Raw genomic sequence first — 23,848 nt, 5'->3', positions numbered from 1 at the left:
AAAAAACCCTGGTCATGTATTTTGACTCTTATCCAAACATGATGTACTTTTACCAGGAACAATAAAAAAAAAAAAAACACAAACAAACTATTTGCTTCGTACATATGCTGGATATTGTGACAGGGTTTTGATATATTTTGTGAGTGTCTGTATTTTTTTATATAAATGTGACTGTTTATACACCCTGATATATTTATCATCTGACACAATGTTATGTCTCCCAGCAATAACAACTACCGTATATAATACCATAGTATACCGCCGTCTATATAGCTAATTAATATACCCTGTCTACAAAGCGATCTGGAATGAAGCACATCACCAGCGCATACACAATCCCTACATTTGCAATAAAAACATGTTTGTCTTCCGCAGAAAAAAATTACATCGTATCCCTTCAGCGAATTCAGGTAAATGACCAGGTGATAACCATTAAACTTGGCCAATAAAATTTAAAATTTGAGGTAAAACATCACTAGACATGATGATTTACTGCTTAAATTGTATTTCCTGTACTGCTAGGCATTTGTGGCCTAAATATTATTAGTAGTATGTTATGACTTAACATGGTTAGTACAATGTAAAACAAATCAATGGCATCAGTGTCAAAAAGTGAGTAAAGTTTTCGTACAATGTCAATGAAAGTATGCTTGTAAATTGTTTAACGCCACATTCCGCAATATTCCAGGTAGTTGTAAATAATCAAGTCTCAACTATCCAAGGATCCACAGTGAGCATAAACTCACACAATTTGGATACAATAAGATGCATAATCAAGTCAACGAGCCCAACAACCTGATCCATTTAGTCACAGGTTGTAGAGCACAGGTTGCTAATGAATTATTAGTACAATGTAACATAGGTACCTAAAACTAGGGGAAGTAAAGTATCAAAGTGGCAGCATGATGCTTTGTGTCACGATACCATGAGACTATGTATCGATACACAGGATACATGTTTGTTTGTGACTTAACTCCGCACTCAGCAGTATTCCAGCTAAATAACGGCGGTCTGTAAATATTCGAACCTGGACCAGACAATCCAGTGATTAATATCATGAGCATCCACCTACACAATTTGGATATCATGCCATGCTTCAACGAAGTTAATGAGCCTGACCACCCGAAACTGTTAGTCGCCTCTTATGATAAGCATAATAGCCTCTTATAACAAGCATGGATTGCTGAAGACCTATTCTTACCTGGATCTTCACGGGTCACATGATACATGTAAAAGGAGGATATGTTATATGGTCTGAGAACAAGTCCGTGAATTTTGATATTTGTTTTTATGGTATGTACATTGGTCGAACAGACAGACATTGGTAAAACTTAAGCAATTGTTTAGTGTAATAGACACGATTTTTTCTTTTCATATATTATAATGTACAACTTTGATCTTGAAATATGTATTCTATCCTGACAAAATCATTACAGCCCTTATGTATGCAAAGCACACATCTTTACTTAGTCCTGCAGTTTGTTTTTGTTATTTTTTTAATCAAAGTTAGTTGAATTGAAAATCAGTAGGCTGGAGAACCAGGTTTGCTTTTTCATGATGTGAAATATTAAGTCCTCAAAAAAGAAAAAAAACCCACCAAGCCACAAATACAGTAAGATATGACCTGTGAAGTGGCAGTTTTTCTTAGGTCAGGTTGTAAATTCATGTAGTTGCCTGCAGCAGGGTTGAATGAATTCCTGTAATATTTGATGTAATAAAATCTGTCTGGCAACAGCAGCCTCGTCAATGTCAGATCACATTTCAATTTGTGGTTGTCACTCATCAGCATCGCCTAGATCAGTGTGCATGTTGTCTCTGCAAGGATAAGCATGCCACACACATTCAACAGAATGTCTATATCATGGAGGAAATGTACATGCATGAAGCTGGAACGGATCGGTTACTCATGTTTCTGTACACATGCACCCAGCATTGCAAGATAGGAGATATTTCAAAGCTTAACCTGTATCTTCTGAACCAATAAAAGCTAGCTTGGGGCACTTTGGTCAAAATGTATCAAAAATCTGTGAGTCATATCGACATTAACACCTTTAAGATAAGATGTATACTTAGCTCTGGGAAGGGCTTAACTTGTCTTATCAACAGATGATACCCATAAAAAGTACAAAGAATATTTGAAAGTTGATGTACTTTTTATGACAAACTCAATGTCACTGTCAGTTTCATGTTTGTTGAATGCAGTTATCAAATGATGTGTTAAGTTATTGATATCCCAAGTCAGTTTTGATTGTGCTGAACCTTGCGGTGCTTTCAAAAGGGACACTAGATGTTTATTTAGGCTTTCAAAGACAGCTGTTTTGAAATCCGGAGTCTGCCTAATGTGTGGGCTTCATATACGCTTTCCCACACATGTTTTATGAAAGCTAAAACTATGATGGGTGTATTTAAAACACAAATGGACACCTTTTCAACAAGGATCAGGTGAAAAACAATAACACTGACTCAGGACATGCACTTATAGCAGACTGAGTCATTCCACCACACCTTTCATGTTGTTATCAGATAACTGAGAACTTGTCCTATTAACTGAATTATTGCAAGCTTTCATAAATAAGTCTATTTGTGAAATTCTGATTTCTTAATGCTCTGGGATTTGTTCATTGTTTATGAATGGGAAATACTTCAAGCAAGTTAAAGGAAGCTCATTACTTTATCACCTGTGCCTTGCATGTTATGAATTGTCATAATTGTGCATAAGGAAATGTGTGCCATTTTATCATGTTAAGTTGGAATCTTATTATCTTTTAATTTTATTTGTTTGTTTTGAATCAACAATAACATTTTTAAGATTGATTATTGGTTTGGAAAAAGCAATTAATGACTGATCATTAACCATGAATGAGAAAAATAATATTCTTCGAGCATTCCTTGTATGTTTATTTTGATAACAATAAATAGAGAGTGAGTGAGTTTGGTTTTACGCCGCCTTAGCAATATTCCAGCAATATCACAGCAGGGGACACCAGAAATGGGCTTCACACATTTGGTGTGTTTTTCTGTTTATTTCTTATTCTTCAAAACTGACACCCGGGAGAAAAATTGCAACAGGAACAATATCTTAGCAGTTAGCAGACATTTTTTACTCAAATTGATCAGTTTATTAATATGGGCTAATATGCCTATTGCCATTGGAAATATTAAATGCTACAGTGTCATGATCGATTCCTTGGTTGGAAAGTGAAATCGATCATAATTGGAACAGCAACACTAAATAAGGTACATGTCTGAGAAATTCTGTTTGGACAAACTCTGCTGATACAGCTTTTTTTTGTTCATTTTTGCTGCAGTAAGCAATATTCCAGCTATGCCACAGTGATGTGTAAATAATGAAAGCTGATCCAGGCAAACTAATGGTTGATATTATGAGCAACAAAGTACATCGTCGGGTATGATGATACTCAACCAATCACAATCCCTGACCATGTGATCGAAGTGAATCACCTCTTGTCACAGCAATAAGCGCTTGGAGCCTTTTCTTCCCCGTGTCTGTAGGGAGGACCGTGTAGACAGCGAGATCAGCGTGACAGTCATATCATAGACACCAACAAAGGGTAAAGATAATAAGGTACACAAAAAGGTTTTGTAGTTAAATGTATTGGGGTAATATTTTCAAAGATACTAAACTGCGACAAAAATATATCAGATTTATTATGCTTAGGCAGCATCATTTCATGACACATATGATTGTATACCTGGCCATAGATCATAGCTGCCATCACAATGGCTAGGAACTTGGCATTAGGGGATACACAAAGTGCTTTACAATTACATGCATGGCTGCACTGGCTAACACTATACCTACGTCTATTTCATTGCAGTATGTCCAGTACATTGTCATAGTTCCTAATAGTATAGTTATGATTAATAATGGCAGAGTTTAATATCCTGCCACTTGCACAGAAGAGAGAGAATGTCCATACAAAGCACTCCCATTAGCAGGCAGTCAACCCCGAGTCAGGCGCTATGTCCAAGAGCTAGTCAACTGGCCGACTCTATCGATCTATAAAAGCGGCTGTTTTGAGTTGGTGAAGGCCCACAATATTGACATACATGCTGTGCGCTGCTTTGACGTTACGGCTGTGCAGCTTTTGACTTGTACGCTTCTGTGAGTGGGCCAATGAAAAAAGGTTCTGTGTTTCCCATCACCAACTAACCTTAAAATCAGCCCAACTGTTAGTTTCTTTTATGTTTTTGCATGCTAAAGTTGGTCCTGGTTACACGTTTTTAGAGTTTTTCTCCACGCCAATGTCGACTTATTGATACAACCTGTCATGATGACCAATAATGTTTGTTTGTTTGTTTCTTGCCAGCTATATGATGGCGGTCTGTAAATATCCGAGTCTGGACCAGACATTCCAGTGATTGACATCATGAGCATCGGTCCACGCTATTGGGATGAGATGACATGCATGGCATTCATGATTTATTTTCTGGTTAAGGTCAAATGAACATACTCTTTACCTCTTAGTTTATTCTATTTTTATTTACGAGATTTGTGAATTAGTTTGGAGTGGTTGAAAAAGCGAATTAAGAATTAAAATTAAAATTCAGTGAGAAAGGAAATTTTGGGGGGCTGCTCTAAGAAACATTTGTTCACTTGTCCTGCTGAATTTGGCTCCATGGTTGGGATAACTTGACCTCTCAAGCACACTGTCCTGTTTGATCAGAGGGGTTTAATTTACCTGGAACAAGTGTTAACAAGAAGAGCATGCTGGATGTGTGATAAGGAATTATGCAGGTGGTTTTGATCAGAATTTCCTGTTTATCTGGCATTCCATTTTGGTTTGTATAACTGAAAACAAGAGTACATGATTGGATAACTTAGGTTTTGATCTGATTGTAAATATTGATAATTCTTGACATTTGAATACTATTACTTATTCAAGAGGCTCAGTTAATTATTAAGAAGATTTTGTCTAAATTGTTTGAGAATATAACTGTTAATGTTTGCTATGAGACTTCAAGGTCACCGTGATATATGAAAATGATATGAAATGAATAACATTGCTGATGCTGTAAGTGATTATGAATGACCATATTGCCATCAGTCTTCATTACCTGTAGTTATTGATTTTGAGGCTAGACAGTTGTATATATGTACATTCTATTGTACGCTATTACTTGTCGTGCGCAACAGTATTTATTGAACTTGAGAGTAATGTAGTGAAAATGGTTTAATGTTACAATTGTGCAGTTGTAATGGATAGTTATGAAAATGCAGGGTTTTGAATACATTTGTGCTTACCGGCTGTCTAAGTTTGAGATGTGGAGACATTTGTTATTAGGGACCTAATCTAACATATGTATATTGTGATAATACCAGATGTGAAGAAAATCTATGAACATATTTTTGTATTTGTCTTCTGGAATAAGAATATTGAATGTAATCAGTTTCACTCATTGTATGCTGGAGTTTGAAAACAACCTGTACATGTTGATGATTTTGAATTTGAACTCACTCACTGTTTACTTCATGAGTAAATTATATGTTGTTTAACACTGCAGTCAGCAATATTCCAGCTACATGACACAGGCATGTAAATAACTGAGCATGGACCAGTTGAACCAGTGGTTGATATTACCTACAGTGACCAACACTCTTTGAGTACAGTGACACCTAGCCTGACTACCTCATCTATTTTAGTTGCCTTAGAGCTTATTGGCGACCATTTCTATCACTGTATCCCTGAAACTGCACATACATAACACTCATTAATGTAGCCCACTGTTTTTTTCAAATACAACCTGCATGTCTTTTTTGCAAGGATTGGAACTTTTTGTTACATGTTACCCTTTTTCCATTTTAAATTGAAGTACCAATATCTGATCTGTGGAATTGTTGCACTTTTTGCTGAGAATCGCTGCCACCTTCCCCAATACATCTGCTGATTAGATGATGGCTTTAATCAAATTATAGATCAATTTGCAAACATCCATTAAACGTCTTTTGCCATTGGCCTCAAGTCTTTGTTACGGCTCCTGACGCTAGAGCAGAATAATTCCCAGCGACATTAATCTGCTTCAAAACTTCCATAAAACTTTGATGACATGTTGACAACGGCTGACCGGGCACACTGGCCCCATGGAGTGATTGGTGATGTTCCGGGTGAGATGGCCATGGTCAGCATATCACAAACATAGCCTTGAGTCTCTCTACCAGCTACAGGCTTATCCTTATTGTCCCACCTGTCATGATACCTGGTGAAACTTACGTGGGTTGTCAGGAGGCTGTCTGGCTGTGTGATGTGACGAGCAGCTGCCCGACCCCGGCTATGGATTTATCTGAAATCAAGTCTTTGGTCCAGCTTGTTAAAAATTGTTTAAATATTTGTAGAAAGTGAGTTGGGATAGGTGGTGTTGAAAGTGTTACAATGAACATATATAGCTGTCTGTGACTAAGATTGATGGAATCTTGAATATTTTACTGTAAATATTAGTGAATAGGGTTCAAATAAGACCTTCCAATTAGATTTTTTTGTTGTGGAACAGACTGTTAGATGTTTAATATTCTGAAGCTTTATCTGCTATGTAAATAGTGTAGCCAAATAAATTCAGATTTGTGTCTTGTATATCACATTTTCTTGTATTACATTTTCAATGAGGTGACATTTAGTCTTGACTGCATAACTTATGTTTGACATTTTCTTGAGTTTATGATATTATTGACTATTCATTACATACCTAGATTTCAGTTGATTTGTATTATACATTTTGCTTCAATGGCATGTCCAAGAGTTTTGATAGAAGATGTATAGAGAATAAAAAAAATTAATTCACATATTTGTGAGTCATATATTGACGTAGGATAGACTGTGTGTGTGTGTGTGTTATTGTGTGTTAGTGTGTGGGGGTTGGGTGGGTGGGTGGTTGGTTGGTAATGGCACGGCACCTGGTTTAATTCCCCATGTTGGTGTAATGATGGACCTGCTGCTGAAACTACAACCTATGTGTAACTGTATTCACTCACTCACTTCCCAAGTCAAGGGCTGACTGATACAAGCAAGAACAGATTAGCTCAGTTACAGTTAACTTCCAGTTACCACCAAATCCTTGATTGTAATTACCAACCCTTTCACAGTACATCAGTGTGATTGACAATACTCGATTGAAATGAATCAGAATCCCCCAGCCTTGTTATCCACACCTCCTAATGGCCATAATTACCCAAGATGCTATCAACAATCTCCCCACTTGACCCTAGCAAGCCCAGACTGGACATCGACCAAGGCTGGAAGTGTTCATGGACAGTCTTCATCCAGCATTGGGCACTTCTTCTCCACTAGACCTTGTTACAAGGCATCTCTGGTTGCAGGATAAGCTTGGCTGATCATCACAAATCTCAAAGGTTTTGAAGGGTAGAAAATTACCCACCTTGTCTGTCCATGAGGGGTCATAAGGTCATGTGTGCAAAAAGGTATTATCCCATTTCATCCCCAGCTCCTTTTGCGAAAGGAGGAGTATTTAATTCAGACATGGCCCCAGAGCATCAGCTTTTCCTGCAGCTATTGTTGCTCGGTGCGACACAATAGACAATCTTATAAAGGGATTCTAAGGTCAGCCGGAGATGTTAGCATGGCCTAGATTAAATTTCTCTAAATACATTGCCTGTGTCAGTGTCCAGTGTAGCATTCCTCTATAATTTTGATATGTTGATGACAGCGTCCATAACACGGAGTTGTCGGGCTGGCAGGATTCGTTAGCCTGGCTTAACCGATGCTGCTTGAATCACTGATGAAAAATTAAGCAGATATCGGTGAAAGGAGTCTGGAGGAAATATCCTGATGGTGATATTGGATTGTTGGCGGTCTCGGTGGTTAATTTGCTTCTCTTCACCACCTCTCTACTGACGGTTGCCATACTGAAGACATTGAAGTCCATAGAACGGGTTTCTTTTTAGAGGTCAGCAAAAGATTGATCGCTTGCTTAACGCAGTTGGTGGGAGAGAGTTGTTCCGGAGAAATGCTCCGTGGAGCCGCTATTGCTTCTGTCAATGGGTGTGGATGATACCTTGTGTGTTGTGACAATCTACCTGTGAAGCCATGACCTACTTTGCCTGCACTGGCACTCTGAGAGAAGGTGAGTACGAGCATGTATGATCTTCCATGTTGTCCTAGCGATATTGTTAATATCCTACGTGTGTCTACCGGCCTGCCACCACTTACACAGCCTCCATTGGATCCATTGATCCCGGAAGTGTCCGTGTGTGGAAGAATTCCGACATGATGTGATGGATTCAGGCATATCTGTGCAAATTTTGAATGATGAAACTATTGTCTGATCAATAAGAATATCAAGGGTATGCATGGTGATATCACTGTGCATTTTATTCCAATTTTAGCTTTGATTTCTCACAGGAATTTCCTAATTGATTGACTGAGTCTGTGGGGGCAGGCTGCCTTCTTGTTGCATGCACCAAGTTTGCACTGTGGAGCTGAAGGTGCACAAAACATGAATGGAAAAGGTTTTGTTAGGAGCTGAGTCTAGAGCTAGTGGTTCACCTGGTAGTTTTATTCTCTTGCGACAGGAACCAAGATCATAGTCCTTGTTTCATTTTTTATAAACCGAGAAAAATAGTTATGAATATGAAGCCCAGAGACAAGGAAATCAAAATTCATGAGTCACATCCTCATTCAGTATTCCTCGTCTTTGAGACAGGAACCAGTGCCATATTCCCTGTTGGTTTGTTCTTTTAGACAGGAATAATAAATCAAACTGAAACATAAAGAATAGCACTCTTCTTCCATGGTTACCAGTGGGAACTTGTTATCTGTTGTGAATTGGTATTAACATGTTATCTGCATGGAGAGATTCCAGTCTATAAAGTATGGATACGTTTGACGCAATTAGCAATTAAAATGGTGTCTTGTCAATACAGGTATATCATTGTCAGTGATTTGCCTACAGCTATGTGGATATATACACAATCTGTGACTGATTATCAACTCTCTCCTCTCAGTAATTGCTTGCACTTAACTAGGCCAATTAGCAATTAACATCTGACAGATTGATATAGGGACCAATTAACCAGGTTTTGATTAGACTGTGATGTGCAATATACTTTGTTCATAAATGAATTAGATTGGATATAGATATAAAGCACCACATGGACTAGAGTATCTGAGGAATATAATTGGTTGAATTGACTTAAGAATTTACCTTGAAGTTAGAGATAAAAATGACTTATTAGAACAGGAATGTCATGAATTGCATGTAGTTGAAAGAAATGCCTTATATATTTTCATCATTGGTACAGTGGCATAACATGAAAGTTCTTCATCTCCAGCTTTGTTTAAAGCTAAACTCTGTTAGTTTATACTAAGTTGATTTGGAAACTTTGCTATCTGGGCTATTGTTGAGCAGTTGGTAATGTCCTCAAATGCCTGAAGTGACATTACTTGGTACCCATGTTTGTTCATCAAAGTGTTTGTAAATCAATATAATTGATAATCCTAAATGGTTTGATTGGCATGATACTGTACAGTTGGATAGGGCTTCAATGAATATGAAACTTCAGATATGGCAATTCTGCTTACTCTTGCTTAAATATCTTACTGAAAGGTCGCCTTAGTCCCTTTGAGGTTATCCATGAAGATCCGGGGTAGAATAGGTCTTTAGCAACCTATGCTTGCTGTAGGAGGCGACTACACTTGTCATAAGAGGCGGCTAACAGGATCGGGTGGTCAGGCTCACTGACTTAGTAGATGCATGTCAGCGTATCCCAATAGCCTTTTTCGATGCTCATATCATTTACTGGATCGTCTGGTCCAGACTCAATTATTTACAGACCGCCGTCATATAGCTGGAATATTGCTGAGTGCGGCGTAAAACAACAAAACAACCAATCAACTCTTTGAGGTAATTGACTTAATGCACTGAATGTGAACAAGTTGAAGTATGTCTTAAATGTGATGACAATTGTAAATATTTGGGAGCCAGCACTTTATTTAATGATATTCATATTTATGGCTAAAGTTTAAGAAGAAAGTTTGCTTCCCTCAGACCATCCCTGTGTGATGTGGTAAAGTGTTTGCCAGGAGGTGACTGCAGGGAGAATACACTAGCATGTCCATCACTCCTCAGTCCATTACAAGTGTCGTAGCTGCACGCTCATACATAACTCCTGGAAGTGGAACTACAGTTGTGTCTCTGTACTTCTATAATTGAGAATAATGAAGTCTTGTGACACAAGGACCATGAATTAGAGATATATCTTGCTTGAGAATGTCTTGTAAAGAAAAGAATACCCAAGAGTCAGTCTTGTTTGTTTCAGCAGAGCATATATCATGATATATATTTGGTTCTTTTGTGTCAAAATGGTTTTTGAAGTGGCATCTGTAGAAATATGTATCACCTGATGTTCAGCTGTTTTTTACTGATTTGTGGCTATTATTGCAGAAGGACATGTACATCAACTTGTTTTGGTAGGGTAGGCCTGATTTACTGTCTGTAGAGTGAGCTTCGATTGTGTTGATTTCACACTGTGCTGTACCATGCTGCTGGTTGAAGTGCATAGTATTCCAGATCACACACTATCATCCTGGGCACAGGAAACATAGACATTCTAATTTCTTTCTCATCTCTCTGGGGAGAGTCCAACTCATGCTTCAGCTACAGGACTTAAGTGATATCATCCACATTCTCAGCACATCCAGGCCAACAGCTGACTAGATGGAGACTGTGGACCTAGAGAACTGTCCCCAGGGTGGAACGAAGCAATCACAGCTCAACTTGAAAGTTATTAAGTAGAAAGCTCTTTCTATGTACTTAATTTTGAAATTAGAAGTTTAGGGAAGTTGTGTTGGAAAAAGAAACATCTCCCAAATGGGTTTGATTGAGAGCAGAGTGCAGCCTATGCTGTAGGTTCCTTGCAGGTGACAGAGGGGTGATGAAGATGTCTTTTGACAGCAACATGAATTAAAGGATGGGATTAATTTGAGCATGACTGCTGGAATGGTTCCTCATTTGTCTCTTTGGGTCATACGCTGTAACATAAAGATGTGAATGTGTTCAATTTTGGCAGAAGAATTCCAAATGTGCCCCTTAAAGATTTGTGTATGATCAAAAAGCAAATTTCCTGAATGTTTCTTGGTGACAAAATGTGTGCTTTTAGTCAGCGATACTTTCTGGAAATCATCAGGCCTAACCCAGTGTTTCTGGACAGTCACTCAAATACTGTTAGGTACATCTATACTTTACAAAGGCTGTTACTCATTAACAGTAATATGAGTTCTTCCTGAAGTTACGATATTCAGGACACGTTCACTTGGATTACACTGTGTGATGATAGTGGTAGACCAATAATAAATGGTGTTTGTCCTCAACAGATCCAAATGTGCCTGACAAATTTCCTATGACAGTGTGACTATAATTGTGGTTAATGAAATAATAAGGGGGACAATTTTATTGACGCACATTACATGTAGGCTACAATAAGTCATAACAAAGACAGACAGTTGATCTTATGGGTCCATCTTTAAGTGTGAGTGTATATTAAGTTATTAATATATTTTCCCAGTGTTAGGGGTTTTCGGACACTTAAGAAACATTCATGGTTTTCTCTCTAATCACATGGACAACTGTAAAACATTTCATTGACTTATAATAGAGAACTTTCTCTTAAAAAGAAGCCATCATCTGAGTATTTACAATGTCTGTGTGGTGCTACCCCCACCTTCTTCCCCCTCCTGTTATTGTCAGTAATCCGAAAAAGGCTGTCCGAAAACGTATGATGTCTGAAAACCTATGATCCTACGATAACTATAATCAATGCTACAACATTCCTAAATGTGACACACTGTCAGAATAGTACTGTCCTAATTAACACATCCTCGATTATCCAGGGTATTATGTCTGTTCTGTTGTTATAAATACCCTGGACCTATTAAATTACTCTTCTGAGCAAGAGAAATTCTGTGCTCTTTACGAGATGGAACTGATGGAAGTTATGACGTCAAGTCCGAAGTAAAGCTATAGTGGCGATTGGGTACAGGGTATTCATCATAATAGCATTGAGCTATAAGAGATGTACAAGTGGATGGTCGTCCCCTGATGAGCAATGAAGCTGCATTACCCCTACCACTACAGGTTACCTGGTTGCCTACCTGCCAGGTATCTTGGCTGCTAATTACCATGAAGACTGTGTTACTGCAGCAGTGTAATGTACATGACAGGTCAGCTGGGCTTGACATGGGGAGATGGCTTCAGTCATTCAGATCACGCCAGGATGTGGACCACTGTCAAGCTTGTAATGACACATAATCACAAGCAGTTTCATTATCAGGTTAAAAAGTGCTGCTTTTAGCAAAGATGTGGTGATATATCACATGATTGAATGGATGTTCCAGTGAATGATTTGGCATATTGCATGGTATGGAAAGTAATTTAGCTGCCAGGATAAAAGTGTATTTTGTGTGTAATCATGATTAATAGCTGTTTTCTAATGTCCTATTGAATGTCTTTTGTGCAGTAGGGAAAAAACTGACCTATGAAACTCATGAAGCATTTAAATTATTTACAAATCAGATAGTTCCTTGCTAAAAGGATTATGAAAAAAAAGGTTTGATCGTAACATAATGCCCTTATTATGATATGTTCAGCATTTTCCTTATTGCAAAAATGTTACTTTAGTCACTATGCCAAAGACAGAGTAGGGTAAAATTCACATTTTCATTGACAAAGTTTGTTACAGCGTTGTTCATTAACCTGAAGCGATACGATGTAGTGTTTTACCAACAGAAAGAGACTTTGATGAAAGTGTAACAAATGCATCAGCTGACCCCTTTCTACAGAATTTTTGTTTCTGGCCCTCAAAATTTGGCTTATTTACGGTCTTATGCGGTAGCTCAGACCTGTATTATAACTCTAAAATCTACTGAAATGATGCTACGAGTTTAGTTCGGGCAAGTAGACTCGAAAGATATTGGCACAGACAGTAAGCTGACATTGTAAAATGAGTAAACTGCTCTTTGCAGTAACCTCTATTAGGGATTTGCAGCTAGTGGGTACTTGAAAATGTGCATGCAGTTGATTTGTCTGGGTCAAACTGGACTTCAGGATTGCCTAGACCAGACTTGACCGTCACCAAAGCGATAAAAGAGTTACTTTGGGACTTTACCCATATTAAACAGACAGTTGAATAGATGACATACTGCCATGTCAGCAAAAACTCCATTATACAGTCCAGTCCTACATGTATGTTTAACATAGCTGTATAAAATTGTTGTCCTTTATGGGCTTTGAAATTATTGAGGTGTCATGACAGTCGTTCTCTTTAACAGTATTCCTATCCCAGAGAATGTAAATTTTTGTCTGAGAATTACATGAAAGGTGCAATCTTCTGGGGATGGAGTATTGCCAAGCTATCTAGTACTTATTCATGTAGCTCTTGCCGGTTGGTATGTATTGAGAATGATTGACTGAAGTCTCGGCAGTGTCTTCGCAATTATTGATTCCTTCCAAAATGGATACAACCATCGTTATTGCTTCGCTTGTGTTAAAACTTAATATCATAGGCATCAATCAGGGTGTAAAATTGTAACCTGAGTTTGCAGGGAGATATTTTATATTTCTTTTCGATTATATGTTGGCGCCATCCAAAATGTGAAAATACCCCATGCTTTAATGGTTTGAAATCCAAGATGTGCATTTATGGAGGACAATTGCTGCGAACATCATTTGCTGGCAGTGGATAGCTGATAAAAGATCTCCAGATGTCGCTTTTATGCAGTTATGATTGCTAGATGGGAATCTTTATATTAATGTGAAGAAATGGGATTTGTCTTTTGATTTAGACGTCATTCCAAAATCATCCTGCTATTTGCATCCATGTTGGAAATGATGCCAAAAATTGTCCTGGTTTCATTATAACAATTGAACATGTGGATGTACGATGTTTTCTGTCAAAGTTAAGGAGATTATTTGCCAGTTATCCAACATATTGATTTATGCTTGAATATTCATATCTTCGATTTACTGACCATGGTAGATGGATTGATTTCAGTTTTCAATTCCATCTGTCACGCATACCTCCTCGTTTAATTGAATTGTTATTCAAAACCTGAACCAATTTCCTCATCAACTTTACGTTGAGATTGACTGATATTGGGCACTTTGTTCCAGACATAAAAAAAGAAGCTCTGACCATCTGACAAACACTCCAGAGTCCCATGCAGACAGTGTTATGTTATGGCTAGCATTGCGTGGATCGATGCTCATGATGTCAATCACTGGATTGTCTGGTCCAGACTTTATCATTTACAGACTGCTGTTGACCGCCTCTGTGGTCTAGTGTTCGCCCGGAGAGCGGAAGGTCCGGGGTTCGATCCCCGACTGCGTCATACCGAAAATGTTAAAAGATGGCACTTGTTGTTACCCTGTCTGGCGCTCGGCATTAAGGGGCTAAAACAAACACACACACGTACATGCACGTCGCTATATAAGTGCAATAATCTTGGACGCGACGTTAAACCCCATATCACCTCACCTCACAGACTGCTGTCATATATCTGGAATATTGCTGAGCACAGCGTTAAACAACAAACAAACAAACACTTCTGTAGGTGTACTACAAAGTGCTTGGTTGCTGTGCTATGAGTGAAGATTTAATTCAGGTCTGTGGCATCATCTGAGGCTACACAATGGTAACTGTTGGCATTTCAGAGCGAGTGCCATGGCCAGTGTAAACATTTGGAGTAGCCAAGCAGCTTGTCCCTGTTGGCATATGGCGAGACATGGTAGAGATAACATATGCTGCTCTCCTTGTTCCCTAAGACTAACTTTCATGCCACCCAAAGGTTAGCCGAAGATGTAATAGTGATAATTGTCTCTATGCTGGAATGTTTGAATGATAAATATTAAGTGATGGATGGAATCGTTTTGGGATTGTTTAAGAAATGAAGATGTAATGTACTGAACGAGGTATTTAGTATTGATATTCAACATTGTATGGATTCTATAGAAGAGATTTGATTTGTAAGTATATATTATTCAGTGGGATTGATTATTTAAAAATGCGTGTTCCTGCTGATACTAGTGATACATCCTAGTGATAGGATGTTGTGCTGATGATTAGCAAATGTTGAGTATTATTTGTCATTGAAACCCATTACTCATGAAAAGCGGAAAGGAAATTGGAATTGTCAGATTGTCTTTTAGCATCATTTTCAGGAGATTTTAATTGTCTGGGTTTAATGAAGTTATCATGAAAATGAGGAGAATGAATTTCTTGAATGTAGAGGATTCGGTTTACAGCAGGGGGGCACGGGTGGCCCAGTTGTATAAGACGCCACGATTGCTGTGCAGAGTTGCGTCCCTTGGGCACGCCAGAAAATTATGATTGTGGGTTCAAATCCCGGTTCGCCCCGATTATGTTTCTAGGTTTGTCAGCATCATACCCGTGCTCGTGGGTTTCACCGAAGTGGTAAACGTTTGAGACCTACATCACTTCAGGCTTTCCTCACACATTAAGCTGACACGCCGTGATATAACTGGAATAATGTTAAAAGCGGCATAACCCAACTCACTCACTCACTCACTGTTTACAGCAGTTTAAGGTTTGTTTGTTGTTTAACACCTCACTCAGCAATATTCTAGATATGTGATGGCGGTCTGTAAATAATCAAGTCTCAACCAGACAATCCAGTGCTTGACGTCTTGAGCATCGTTTTACACAATTGGGATACGATGACATGCATCAACTAAGTCAACTAGCCTCACCACCCTATCTTGTGAATATAGGTGAATTGTTCAGTTGATGATACAAGGACAAAACTTTACATCAATGTTCCTGTTGGTATGTATATTGAGGAAAAAACCTGTTTACATTAGCACATGAGGGACTCCAAGATGGCCACCAGTTGTATCATGATTTGAACACCTGTATGTATTTCTCCATAAATAGCAGTCTCATATTTTACTTTTATTCACTTGAAGGATACCGTTAACATGAGATATATTGCCTCAGTTTGTATGTTTCTATTATTTTTTAAATAATTGAAAAATATAGGTGCCAATGAAAAAAACTTAAATATTTCCCATGGTCAACATTAACTCTTTCAACACCAGTCAACCAGAAGTGTTTACTGCTGGGACACCGAGTTCCCAGAGACTCTTGTGTGATAGATGAAGCCAACATTTATCAAAGAAAATACCTGCTTGTAAAATATATTTGCTTCTACATGTTATACACCATTTGAAAGGTCTGATCCTATGGTTTATAAATATGAAAGTTATGTTTTTCACAATATTTAAAATAATGCATTTACAACTTAATTAAATTCGTTGTAAATAAAAAATGTACGCTAACACGTTGTTAACATACAGATTAAGGACCAAGGAAGCGAAAACTTGACGATTTTCGGCAAATGTATGATTTCATAATATCCACGTACCTATTTCTGTTTTATTTTCATTGTTTACGTAATTGGAAAATCATTTTAAAAAGAATTATAAACAGTTTCTGTCATCACCCATTTCCCGATAACAGCGACTGTCCGCTCAGTAAAATGAAGAAATACCCCCGTTTTCGAGGTTTCGTATGAATAACACGTTCGTCGAAGAATGGCATGAGACACATAGCTGGAAAGCTTATTCCTTCATCTACACGCACGTAACATCGACTGGTTTTTTTTCGTAGTTATAACAAGCGATTTCATTGGATTAAAATTGGTTTCTAATGACGCTTTCTTGCTGAAATCTGCTACAAGTTTCGTGATTGGTCAATTTTGAGCACGTGACCTAAGGCAGCCAATCAAATTACAGCTGTGATACCAAGCTCGTGTTCGATAAATTACAAAAGTTTGCGAAAGAATTTTGTTAAATCGTGTTATTCTGAACGTTTTGAGCAGAAAATCACGATATATATTAAAAATATGGAACTTCGTGAATGTATCGTGCTAGGTTACGAACTGTGACAAAGATTTTTCATGCATATATTTTTGCATTAAACATCGTGTCCGAGCCGAGAATTCAAGGCGACGAAAGCCGAGATGTCATTTGACTTACATTACACGCGATCGCACGAAAAGATGGAAATAATAACTTAGTTGTAAGTTTGATTACTTTAAGATATATTTTTGTTGATTTTATTTATTACTTTGTATAATATATTTAAAGATTTGTTTAAAACGTCTTTATTTTCCTCTTTGACATGTTCGATGTGGACCCGTTGTCGAAATGTGTGTCCGAGAATTTTATTTTCAATAACATCGCGAGAAATAGTGAATAATTTTTTAATTTAACGATAAAAAATGTTAAATTGGTAGTGAATATGTATTTCAGACATTGTGAAATGTGATAGATTTAATAAATGAATGACATTACAGGTAGGTCCATAAAAATATATACTATTTTGACGTGACTACGGCTTGGCCGGATAACCGGCCTGCGGTGTCTGGGGACTCAATGCTTCTTGGCCGGATAACCGGCCTACGGTGTTGAAAGAGTTAAACTCCTCAAGCATATCCATATAATTAATGTATGGTATTGTTCAAAAGGATTCTTCATTCAGATCATTTCGTAAAATAAGATATAAAAAGAAGAAGTCATTGTCAGCTGAATAAGATGAAAAGATTGATTAGGATGACGGAAAAATGTGAAGTATTACTTTTCTGATGGGAGAAATCAACCGATGAGTACCAGCTGCCAAAAGCCCAAATTAGAATCTAAACAGCAAGATGAGCATTTGTACAACACGTTCCCAAAACCATTTCTCATGCGTCACTGGTATACCATACAAATTGCCATAGACTTTTAACACTTGGCAATTGATTACTTTACACTGAATCGGACTTGTATAATACAATTCCATTGGGATCAAAGAGTGTATTTATGCAAATTGAGTTAAAGAAATGCTTTGATCACCTATTAATCAAGCCATTTGGGTCATCGTTCCGCCAAAATGTCTTTCTCCTACAGGAATGAGTTAAGAGACACAAACTTATTTGAACAGAGTTTATCCCACCAGTGGTGGTTGAAAATCCTTTTTAATGAACTGCATGCTAAAAACTGACATTTATGGCTGCAATCAGTCAGTTGGAAATTATTAGTAAATTTATTACAAAATCATGGCTAGTAATCATGTTCATATGATATTTGTCAAGAATCATCTGGTTGACTTGCCTATGTCTCGCTTCATGTATCGACCATTTTGGTTGTTAAGCAGGAACACAAAACCGCCATCAAATATTTGATTGCTGTTAATTGTCAATCACTTATGTATTTGATTTTTGAGATGCATGGTAATCGCCATTAAGGATATCGATTGTAAAGCATTGCAAGAGATTCACATGGTTTGAATCTGATGGCTGTAGTAGGAATCAAAATGTACAAGTTGCTGGAGGGAGTGTTTGCGTTGAGAATTGACTCTGAAATGAGTGTCACTGGCTCCTCCATGAAAGATAGCGGTCCCATTTACATGCTAACCATTCACATGTAAAACCCTCTCCAGGTCCCCATTATCAAACAATTTGTCAGGCAGTTTGTGGAAAATGCTTTATAGAAGTTGGATATTGCCTGATACCATTGAGAAATAGAGCCTGTTTCTGTAGGATTAGAGCCCATGGCTTTGTCTCAATTAATACAACCTAAACACCTTGACTGCACTGCTGTATCATATTTGGTCCCTGATTGTGAAATATTGACCTGTTTGACATTTTAGAGGCTAATGCACATTCACACTATGAGGAATAATTATCAGGTTTTATTAATCAATAATTCAGGCATGAGTTTTGGGATGGGAAATATATCGACATGTTTAAATCTTGACAAACTCAGATGGTTTTAACATCAAATTAGCATCATTTCATGTTCCCCTTATACTAGAGATCAAGAAACAGTATCTCTAGCTCACTAACAAGTCTGAGTCTTGTCAAACAAGTTTCGGTCTGGTACATTTTCCCAATAAAAGTCCATATCAGCTGCTGAAGGACACGATGTCACACTGTTATCAGAGCCAGCTATGTAATGTCTTTTCTATTCAGGAAAACAGTAGGAAACAAATAGTTAACACCCCCTATGTGTGTTATAGTTCTTTTGATGTGTTACTGGAATGACATGATTTTCAAAATAAAGTTCTATAAGGTTAAGTATGGTAATAACAATTCTATAAGTAGACCCTTGAGTATTAAAGGTCTAGGACCTTACAAGCCCCTTTTCCTAGAGCTTTAAAAGGTTTGAGTATAAGAGCTGAGAATGGATAGAAAAATGACTGTGATCTGGAGTCTGTAAGAGAGTGACCTACAGTTTGTGAGAACCTTGCATGCCATCCCCCACCCATTATGACATCCCCTGACATGTCTACCTGTGTGCAAGATGATCTGCGTTCTAACTGATGAGCCACTGTAGACAGGTAGACAAACCACAGACCCCACAGGTGTGGAGGGAAACCTGGCCCCTGAGATCCCAATATACATCTGATGAAACCGGGGACACAGGGAATACTCTTCAGTGTCAGACTTGGACAAGGGTTCTGGCAGGGATGGCATCTATGCCCTTGAGTTTTATAACCTTTGTTGAAAAACAAGTTGGACAGCTGAGTTTTTCACATTTCTTCTAGGTCGTGCTTCAGTTTCTATTTTAATCTCAGGATACATAGGATTAGGAGAGGTTGAGTGAACCCAAGCATGAGTATTCTTCTCTTACATATGTCAATGTCTAACAGTTAGCTGAGACTGATGATATACCTGGTGATAATGGTAATTCAGGTTGTTGTACTGTCATCTAATCAGTTGGAATAAGTTGAGATTCAAGTAATTGCTTTAACAATATATTTAAGATGGCGCAATTAAAAATGACAGTAAAACACAATTTTAGTATAGCTGTGATAATATGCTTGAGGCTATAAGCCCAATCTGTCCACCAAATCCCTTCTTCGTTTCAGCCAGGTGATATATCCCCTGTAATAACCCTGATACTTGTCCCTCTTCTAATCCCTACATTCTCACTGTTGTGATGAGTGATGGTTGTCTCGGCTGACCCCAGTCTGCACCCTGCTTCAATGTGTGGCCGACACTGGTGTTTACACACAAACACCTCACCTCTGAAGGCCACGTGGCTAACCAAAACACTTCCAAAATCTGCCTCAGAGATGCACATATTTTGAATTTTATGGCTAATATTAGCATTTGGTGTTTAAGATTTTCCATTTCTATGACACTGTCGGTACAATCCTGCAGAACTAAAATGACGGAATGTAATCCTGGCAAGAGGTATTCAGTTCTTGGTCAAGTTATTATTCTTAAATATAAATATTTGTATGGTCAAAAATGACCTGAAAGGCATGTGCAAATTCTGGCAAGAGGTATAAAATTCAGTTCCTTGACAAGTTAATTTTGTGCACAAACACAAATATTTGCATGGTATATGACAGTATAGTTTCAACCTGTAGAGGCAGAAAAACCAGTAAAGAATGTATTAGTCATGGCAAGAGGTATAATTCAGTTCTTTGACAAGTTATTGTGCATAAACACAGATATTTGCACCAAATGACACCACAGGTGCCAACCTGCCTCTGTAGACATACAGCATAGTCAGGATATGTCATGTTGATGTCTGGTGTCACGGTCAGTTTCTGCTGGGTTATGTATTTGTATAGGTCTGTAATCTGACCATCAGTGCTGTAGGCATCTCAGTGACCCCTAATTTGACCACTACCCACTGGCTGTTGCATGCCTAACTGAAATATGAAGAGTTGTGCACATGGCTGACGTATTTGTTCAAGTGCTGATGGACTGTTTGAAGAAGTAATAGCCAAGGAGTAAGATGTTTGACAAATCTGGACTGGTTTACAGCCTAGTGCTGTAGTTAGAGTACTAGCTGCCAACACAAGGATATTGAGTTCAGTTTTGATGATTTGTAGAATATTGTCTGGCCATTGGATTCTCGCCTGCTGAAGTTCCTGGGGCCATGGTTTGTGATGGGCTTAACATGGTGGCACAACAGTTAATGAACAGCTCATGTCATAACTTTGTCTGGTTCCTTACATATGATGATGTATGGTTCATCTTCTCCATTTAAAAGTTATTGGTAGCGAAAAGTATTATTTGATACACACAAATTTAATTTGTTGAAAGCGTTAAGTAACAAAATCTTTTCCATATCCATAAGAAAATACAGGGAAAATTTTACTTTAGCATATTTGCTGTTACTAAGCTATAAGGACAACTTGGACTGTAATATATCGACTTCTTATCAGCGTGTTAGCTTCCCTGGTCACTTCAATAGATATTGATGAAAGCAACTCTTTGATTTACCATAAACTAATGCTGGTTGTGGAAAAAAGAAGATGACTTTGTAGAGTGGGGTCTTCTGAATGCGGCCAGGCTAGAATAGGTCTTCAGCAACCCATGCTTGTTGCAAAAAGCGACTATGCTTGTCATAAGAGTTGGCTAACGGGATTGGGTGATCAGGGTCACTGACTTGGTTGATGCTCGCATCGTATCCTAATTGGGTGGATTGATGATCATGATGTCAATCACTGGATTGTCTGGTCCAGACTGGATGACTTACAGACCACCGTCATATAGCTGGAATATTGCTGTGTGAGGTGTTAAATGCACAACGTTTCTCTCAAAGTAAGGACACAAGAACATATTGATATTTGTGTTAAACGCAACCATAGAACTTTAGGTTTCTGAGTAACAGGAATTTCTTGTGTCTATAGCGTTTGAACACAACGTAATCGTCTGTGTGGCTTAATTTAGCTCCAGCTTTCAATGTGACAGTAGTTTTTCAGGACTTTTTTTCATATTGCTGGTAAATAAAAAAAAAGAAGAAACAGTGCATTAAAGCAACACATGTAAAAAAAATTATAAAGTCCAGTGGGTAAACTAGTTAATATGTTAATAGTGTATTTTAATCGGTTTTGATGTTTTGAAATTGTTACCAAAATCTATATATATCATGTTTTCATCTCTTCACCATATAAATACTGTATTTTTGTACCAGGTCCCAAGTGGGCCATTTTGTACAATAAAATTCTTGATTCTTGATTCTTGCCTTTGCCAAAATGGCTACAGTCGCTGGTGCCATTGTGTGTGTGTTACGAATGGTTTGTGTTGTGTCTCAACTGACAGCTTTACAGACAAGTGTATGTAACACTTCAGGATGTGAAGCTTGGAGGAAATACCAATCTGTCATCACATATCTGGGAAGGAAATGATGCTGACGGGTACATGTCCTGTGTGTTAATTAAGACCTTCAGAGAAGCCAGGTCACACAGAAATAGTCATTGGGAGTAATGGATACCGGTGAGGTCTGTTTGTATGGCTTTAGGTTGTTATTTCACCATTGGAAAGGTGTTTCATATCAGTCAAATATTGTTCTTGTTGGATGGAATAAGTCTATCCTTCATTGATTAAATGATTGTTACAATTTCAAATGTGTTCCCAGTATTCTTGTCCCTGTGAATTTGTTTATTGGTAGGTAATCAGAATCTACGAAATATCATCCTGAATTGTGTTCAAAATCAATGGGGTCCTGGGATCTTTGAGGCTTTTCTCCTTTGGTATTTAAATCTAGGGACCCTTAATGTCAACATTAGAATTATGACGAGGACCCCTTGACCCTTATTCTTGATTTCCAACACTCCCAAAGACATGAAGAAACTTGCCAATATGATGCAAGCTAGGAAACATTTCATGTTACACAATCTTTATGTTACTTGGCCCATACAAATAATTTCTTTTGTAGCAATCATATTTTAATGCTCGGTAATGCCTAAAATCTTCATTTGAATGCATCTGACTAGTGTTGGAACCATCAACAGAATCATTTGCATATTTCTCTGTTGGCTGAGCTGTATCAAAGGCAGATATAATTTTCATATCCATAGGAGGCCAAGACACGGATACTCGTAAATCATAAATTTAGACTTTGTCAAAATAAGGGAATGCATACTAATGTAGGCGGCAGGCTTAATTTCAGATTTAGCTGAATACTTGTTTTCAGGCAGTACATGATTTGCATGCAGAATTACAGCTGTACAGGCTAAATTGAATATCGGTGACAAAATGTGATAATGAGTTTGTCATTTTTCGGCCTTTTCATTTTCCCTTCTGCTGTTTGGTGCTGATGTGTCAAGATTCACCAGAAAACATATTCATCATTATCTAATTCGGAAAGTGCTGAAGCCTTTCTTTTGCTTTGGAGAATGCATCTCTCCAATTGTTATGCAGTTGGTGTGAAGTTACTTCAAAAGAACATGAATTCCTGAAATTCCCAGAAAATTTAAGATAATGAATTGGCTTCATAATGATATTAAACTAGGTCTGGTCAGGGATGAGTGGATGATGAAGGACACCAATTTGAGTCATATATAGATATGCTATGGAAATGCACAGCCCATTTGAAATGATTTTAAAAAGATTTTGAAAAAAATTCTCTTTTTGATTTTCATCATGAAAAGTGATGGTAAAGAGAGAATGTTTGGTATCGTTGGGTGACAGTGTCAGCCCTTGGGACAGTAGCAGTATAATGATGATGTTAATGCCGTACATGTTGGACAGTTTAGATACTTTTCATATTTATTTTTTTGCCCTAATTGAAAAAAATATGTGAAGCGCATTACATAACTCGAAGGAGCATTTTGCTGTTTCAAACAGTGTCTCTATATACTATTAATGTTTTGGCTCTGCTAGTCTAAAAATAAATAAATAATTGCTTCTCAGGCAATGAATTCTGAAAAGGATGACCTTTTCAAAATTTGATAAGGTGTATGTATCTCCTGTAGGTCTGAATTTAAAAAATATAGCTGATCCTGTTGGACTAGCTAATATGACAAGAATATTTATTGTTCGTTTCTTATTTCCTTGTATGCATTTCAAGGCAGTAC

General features: G+C 37.7%; 1 protein-coding gene across 2 annotated transcripts in view; it reads left to right on the top strand.

Annotated features, from left to right (window-relative positions):
* Window positions 1-23,848, top strand: part of LOC124137949 (caskin-2-like) — a 232,591-nt gene that overhangs the window by 10,053 nt on the left and 198,690 nt on the right. The window contains exon 1 of one of the 2 annotated variants that reach the window (XM_046504420.2): window positions 7,911-8,097. The exons of the other annotated variant lie outside the window; for it this stretch is intronic. Coding sequence (XP_046360376.2) covers window positions 8,061-8,097 — 37 coding nt within the window. The 5' untranslated portion in view covers window positions 7,911-8,060. Of the gene's footprint in view, window positions 1-7,910; window positions 8,098-23,848 lie in introns of those variants that run through there. 2 annotated transcript variants of the gene reach the window in all.

This window comes from Haliotis rufescens, unplaced genomic scaffold, assembly GCF_023055435.1.
Source record: "Haliotis rufescens isolate VD_foot unplaced genomic scaffold, xgHalRufe1.0.p SCAF_20, whole genome shotgun sequence".
NCBI classification, from domain to species: Eukaryota; Metazoa; Mollusca; class Gastropoda; order Lepetellida; family Haliotidae; genus Haliotis; species Haliotis rufescens.
This window is presented reverse-complemented; position numbering and strand designations above follow the sequence as displayed.